At 42.2% G+C, this 6,650-nt stretch overlaps 1 protein-coding gene across 1 annotated transcript; it reads left to right on the plus strand.

Annotated features, from left to right (window-relative positions):
- Positions 1-2,562: 2,562 nt before the first annotated feature.
- LOC138902633 (uncharacterized) lies at positions 2,563-5,572 on the plus strand. The gene is made up of 4 exons (XM_070190518.1): positions 2,563-2,691; positions 3,187-3,390; positions 3,574-3,886; positions 4,854-5,572. Exons 1-4 carry the CDS (start codon positions 2,563-2,565, stop codon positions 5,570-5,572), a joined length of 1,365 nt encoding a protein of 454 aa, XP_070046619.1.
- Positions 5,573-6,650: the final 1,078 nt, after the last annotated feature.

Consider the following 6,650-nt stretch of genomic DNA (forward strand, 5'->3'; position numbering starts at 1 on the left):
TCGATCCGCTGTTACGTGTTGTCGCAATCAGCAGGTGTTAAAGGGATTGTCAAGAGAATTGGTTTAGGTATGTTAAGGCTATCCCTTCTTTCTTTTGGCGTGATCCATACGATACAAACGAAACGAGCAAACACACTACTTTCATAAATAGTCTATTCATAGAAGTACTAGGGGTGTCTATATTCTTGATTCCCCATGTGAATTATTATTATATCGTCTATTCATGGGTCTCAGAAAAAAAATATGTATTTGATAGAGTTTATCCGAAAGGCATAATGATCTTTTGACATTTTGAGAAACCTTATTAACGTATTTCATATGCATTTCATTCATTTATACATGTACATTGACCCATGACCAGATGGCATTATATACGCATATATTATATGTATATGCGATATGGGAAAAGGTTACGACGTTATATATGCACCACCACCTGATCAACTGGTATACGTTGATGATTTGCCCACAGTGGCCGAGATGATATGATGGGATGCCCTCAGAGGCTTGATGATTTATGAACGCATATACCTAAGTATGGTACGATATTTATATGCATATGCATGACATTATAAATATTAATGATTTATAAAGTTATATAGACATACTGGTCGAGTCTTTTACTCCATGTTTTTCTCATGTCTATTGTTTACTGACTTTCATTCCTTGCATACTCAATACATTATTTGTACTGACGTCCCTTTTGCCTGGGGATGCTGCATTTCATGCCCGCAGGTCCCGATAGACAGGTCGAGAATCCTCCAAGTAGGCTATCAGCTTACCGGAAGATGTTGGTGCGCTCCATTTGCTTTGGAGTTTCTATTGGTCAGTATGATTAGGACATGTGTTGATTGGTATGGCAGGGGTCTGTCCTGACCTTTATAACATTTATGTATCCTTAGAGACTTGTAGACATATGTCGTGTACGTGAAAGATTGTACGGCCTTGTCGGCCTATGTTCAGTATAATTTTGGTCGTATAGGCCCTATGTCACATGTATAAGTTTTTATATCAGATTGGGTCGTCTTATATTGAGTATTCCCTTATGTTTATTCTAGTTAACCCATGACGGACCGTTTGGCCCATTTCCAATGACAGTACAATAAGAATGATATGTAACGTTGGTACTCGGTTGAGTAAGGTACCGGGTGCCCATCGTGGCCCATCGGTTTGGGTCATGACAAAAAGGTTACGACATTATATACGCACCACTACCTGATCAGCTGGTATATGTTGATGATTGTGCCCACAGTGGACGAGATGATATGATGGGATGCCCTCGGAGGCTTGATGATGTTATGTATACCTATACCTATACATGATACGACATTTATACGCACGTGCATGATATTATAAGTGCTTAAGGATTTACAAAGTTATTTAGACTTACAGGCGGAATCCTTTATTCCATGTTTCATCTATGTCTTTTATGTACTCAGTACATTATTCGTACTAACACCCTATTTCCCGGGGCATGCTTTTCATGCTCGCAGGTGCAGGTAGATAAGCTGACGGTCCCCCTTCTTAGGATCCTTGATCAGCAAGAGTTGGTGTGCTCCATTTGATCCAGAGCTGCATTGGATTTTGGTACGATATGTTTGTATACATATATGGGCATGACGAGGCCCAGTCCCGTCCTTGTACATTTGTATATTCTATTAGAGGTCTGTAGACAGTTATGTATAGTTGGATACAATGTGGCCTTGCCGGCTTCAAGTTTGGATATATAGTTGTCTATAGCAGCCTTGTCAGCTCACCCTACCGTATTCTGCATGTATATGTATATATGTCTTTTGGATAGGTTTCCCCTCACGTATGTTATTCTCGTAATTCAGCATGTCATTGGCAGATGTTATTCATGTTTATATCTTAGATGCATACTTAAGGGTGTTCGACATGTAGGACTCGGGTACTCATCATGGCCTATCGGTTGGGTCATGATAAAAGTGGTATCAGAGCAGTTCTGTCATAGGATTGTCTACTGACTGTGTCTAGTAGAGTCGATTGTCTACTGACTGTGTCTAGTAGAGTCTTGTTTATGAATGTGTTGTGCACCACATTTATAAACAAGAGGCTACAGGACATATAGGTTATCATCCCTTCTTATCTTAGATCATGCGATAAAAGGATTCATTTTCCTAACGGTATGTTATGCTTTCAGCGATGCCGAAGAAGGCTACAACCACCCAGAAGGGCAAGTCCATGGCTGATGAGACTACTAGTCGAGCGCCATGAGTTACCAGGGCTCAGGGAGAGTCTCATAGTGAGATTCCATCTCAAACTTCACATACCCCGCCCTTTCTAGAGGAGCTCCAAGGGGCACCAGCTCCAGCGCCCGCTCCTGTACGTCCAGCTCCTCAGCCAGATGCACCTGGTCAGGAGATGAGAGATGCTATTCAGTTATTAACTTGATTAGTAGCCGCATAGGCTCGGCATCAGGAAGTAGATATTGGTCATGCAGATAGGTCCGTCAGTGCGAGGGTTCATGATTTCATTAATTTGGACCCTCCAGTATTTACTAGAGCAGATCCAATTGAGGACCCTCAGGTATTTATCAATAGGATGCAGAGGACTTTGAGGGTAATGAAGTCCACTGTGACTGAGTCAGTTGAGCTAGCTTCCTATAGACTCCAAGATGTTGCAGTTAATTGGTCTTGGGAGTTTTCTAGAGGTGAGAATACCCCTCCAGTGGTATGGTAGGAGTTTACAGAGGCTTTTCTTCGTCATTAGCTGCCACCAGAGCTTAGACGGGCCAGAGTTGATAGGTTCTTGACCCTTCGACAGGGTAACATGAGTTTTTTGGAGTACAGTCTTCAGTTTGATTCGTTGGCCAGGTATGCTCCCACTATTGTATCTAAGATGGAGGATCGGGTTCATCGGTTCGTGATGGGGTTGGAGCCGCACCAGCTAAATGATTGTATGTCGGTCTCACTTCAGCCAGACGTGGATATTTCTCTTATTCAAGCATATGCTCAGGGTGTAGAGGAGCGTAAGCAGAAGTAGAGGGCCGATCATGAGCATGATAGGGGCCAGAGTAAGAGAGCGAGATCTTCGGGTCCTTCTGGTGAGTTTCGAGGTGGTCAGAGACAACAATACCCGAGGTATCCAGCCTAGCCATCGGCTAGCGCACCCCCTAAGTTTGCTGGTTAGAGATTTGATAGTTCTACATATTCGGGTCCTTGTCAGAATTCCAGGGCCTCAAGTTCTCAGTATATGCCGCCATTGCCACGATGTGCTCAGTGTGGTAAGCAGCATGCCGGGCAGTGCCGTATGGGGTTGGGTGTTTATTATACTTGTGGTTATCCAGGCCACGTTATGAATGATTGTCTGACGAGAGGTGATGCAAGCATAGTTCAGCTAGCAGGATCTGTAGCTGGTTTGTTATCATCGGTATGCCCCCTTGGGCAAGGTTCACAAGCACCAATCGGTCGTGGTAGAGGCAGAGGTGGAGCATCTAGCTCGAGCGGTCCTCAGATTTGCATATATGCATTAGCAGGACGACAAGATTAGGAGTCGTCACCTGATGTTGTTACAGGTATATTATCAGTCTCCTCATATGATGTATATGCACAGATTGACCGAGGTTCCACCTTATCATATGTTACTCCATTGGTTTCTAGTAAGTTTGGTATAAAACCTGAGTTGGTTAAACCTTTTGAGTTGTCCACACCTATTGGGGATCCGGTGATAGATAGGCGGGTATATAGAGGTTGTATAGTAGTACTTCATAGTCGACCTACAGTAGCAGACCTAATCGAGTTAGATATGGTAGAATTTGATGATATAATGGGTATGGATTGGTTGGCTTCTTGTTATGCCAATGTTGATTGTAGATCAAAGACGGTCCGATTCCAATTTCCAGGGGAGCCTATTTTGGAATTGAAAGGTAATACGGCATCGCCGAGAGGTAGATTTATTTCCTATCTCAAGGCAAGGAAGATGATCAGAAAGGGCTATATTTGTCACTTAGTTCGGGTGCATGATGTGAAAGTAGATTCACCAACCATTCAAACTATCCCTGTGGTAAATACGTTTCCCGATGTTTTCCCGATGAGCTTCCGGGTCTTCCGCCAGTGTGAGAAATTGAGTTTGCTATTGACCTATTACCAGATACTAAACCAATATCTATTCCTCCCTATAGAATGGCACCCGCAGAGCTAAAAGAGTTGAAGGAACAACTAAAGGAGTTGCTTGAAAAAGGCTTTATCAGACCTAGTACATCACCGTGGGGAGCATCTATGTTATTTGTGAGGAAGAAAGATAGTTTCTTGCCGATGTGTATTGATTATAGACAGTTGAACAAGGTGACGATAAAAAATAAGTATCCGCTCCTGAGGATTGATGATTTATTTGTCAGTTGCAAGGTGCCAAGTGTTTCTCGAAGATAGACTTGAGGCTAAGGGTTAAGGGGAAAGATATTCTGAAGATAGCATTCAGGACCAGATATGGGCATTTTGAGTTTTGCGTTATGTCATTCGGTTTGACCAATGCCCCAACAGTATTCATAGATTTGATGAACCGTGTGTTCAGACCCTTTCTAAATCTATCCGTGATTGAATTTATTGATGATATATTGGTATATTCTTGTTCAGAAACTGAGCATGCAGATCATTTGCGTATTGTGCTCAAAGTTCTAAAAAAGAGAAGTTGTACGCCAAATTCTCTAAATGTGAATTCTGGTTAAATTCTATAGCTTCCTTGGGCATATTATTTTGGATGAAGGTTCTGGGTTGATACACAAAAGATCAGCAGTAAAGACTTGGCATAGACTCACGACACCGACGGAGGTTCATAGTTTTCGCGGTTTGGCAGGTTATTACGGATATTTGTAGAGGGGTTTTCTTCCCTTTCAGTACCATTGAAAAAGCTGACTCAGAAGGGAGCTAAGTTTCAATGGACCGATGCTTGCGAATGGAGTTTTCAGGCATTGAAGGACAGATTAACTTCAACACCGGTTCTAATGCTCCCAGAAGGGACCGATGGTTATGTTATTAATTTTGACGCTTCGGGAATTGGGTTGGGTTGTGTACTGATGCATCATAGTAAGTTTGTAGCTTATGCTTCTAGACAACTAAGAAAGCACGAGAAGAATTACCCGACCCACGATTTAGAGTTAGCCGCTGTGATTCATGCACTAAAGATGTGGAGGCACTACTTGTATGGTGTTCATATTGATGTCTATATGGATCATAAGAGCCATCAATATATCGTCAAGCAAAAGGAATTGAATTTACGCCAAAGGAGATGGTTGGAGCTACGGAAAGACTATGACGTTGATATTTTATACCATCCAAGGAAGGCGAATGTAGTAGCTGATGCCCTCAACTGTAGATCTATGGGTAACATGTCATATTTACAACCAGAGAAGGGTGGGATAGCTCATGACATTCATCAGCTAGCTAGTCTTAGAGTTCGGTTACTGGACTCAGGTGATACTGGAATTGCTATTCAGGACACGGCAACATTCTCTTTAGTAACTGAAGTGAAGGAATGCCAGTACGAGGATCCCGTGTTAGCTATTTATAGGGATACAACCCCTCAGAAGGAGAAGACACCATTTGAGATTACATAAGATGGGGTCCTCAGATATCGAGGACGATTATGTGTCCCTAATGTTGCAGGGCTACATTCGCAGGTTATGGGAGAAACTCACTATTCTCGTTATTCTATCCATCCAGGAGCAACATAGATGTATCATGATATCAGGGAAATATATTGGTGGGACAGAATGAAAAAGGATATAGCAGAGTTTGTTGCTCAGTGCCCTAACTGTCAGCAGGTTAAGATTGAGCATCAAAAGCCCGGTGAATTATTGCAGGCTATAGAGATTCCAACTTGGAAGTGGAAAGTAATCAATATGGATTTCATCATAGGTTTAGCTCGTACCCAACGTAAGTTCGATTCTATATGGGTGATTGTTGATAGACTTACAAAATCAACCCATTTTCTGCCTGTTAGGACTACATATTCCATAGAGGATTATGCAAGACTTTACATTAAGGAGATAGTACGACTTCATAGTGTCCCTATATCATTATCTCAGATATAGGTGCTCAGTTTACAGCTAATTTTTGGAGGTCTTTCCAAAAAGGATTGGGGACACAAGTAAATCTTAGCACTGCATTTCATCCCCAAACAGATGGACAGGCTGAACGTAATATTCAAAAACTTGAGGATATGTTACGGGCCTATGTGATAGACTTCAAAGGTAGCTGGGATGATCATCTGCCGCTTATTGAGTTCGCGTATAAGAATTGCTATCATTCTAGTGTTCAGATGGCTCCATACGAAGCTCTGTACGAACGAAAGTGTAGGTTGCCTATAGGATGGTTCGATGTTGGGGAAACTAAGTTAGTAGGACCAGAGTTGGTACAACAGGAAATCGATAAGATTAAGCTTATACAGGAAAGGCTATTAGCGGCTCAAAGCTGTCAAAAGTCTTATGCGGATAATCGACGACGAGACTTAGAGTTTCAGGTTGACGATTGGGTATTCCTAAAGGTATCACCAATGAAAGGCGTTATGATGTTCGGAAAGAAAGGAAAACTTAGCCCTCGGTACATTAGACCATATAAGATCATACGTAAGGTAGGCTATGTAGCGTATGAGTAAGACTTGCCTTCTGACTTGGAGTTTGTATATTCAGTCTT

The sequence above is a fragment of the Nicotiana tomentosiformis genome, chromosome 12, assembly GCF_000390325.3.
Source record: "Nicotiana tomentosiformis chromosome 12, ASM39032v3, whole genome shotgun sequence".
Taxonomy (NCBI): Eukaryota; Viridiplantae; Streptophyta; class Magnoliopsida; order Solanales; family Solanaceae; genus Nicotiana; species Nicotiana tomentosiformis.

Coding starts and splice junctions, on each gene's coding strand:
- LOC138902633 (XM_070190518.1), top strand. CDS start 2,563: ATGCAGAGGACTTTGAGGGTAATGAAGTCCACTGTGACTGAGTCAGTT. Junction 2,692..3,186: donor GTGAGAATACCCCTCCAGTG/GTATGGTAGGAG, acceptor GGTCCTTGTCAG/AATTCCAGGGCCTCAAGTTC. Junction 3,887..4,853: donor GCCTATTTTGGAATTGAAAG/GTAATACGGCAT, acceptor CTTCCCTTTCAG/TACCATTGAAAAAGCTGACT.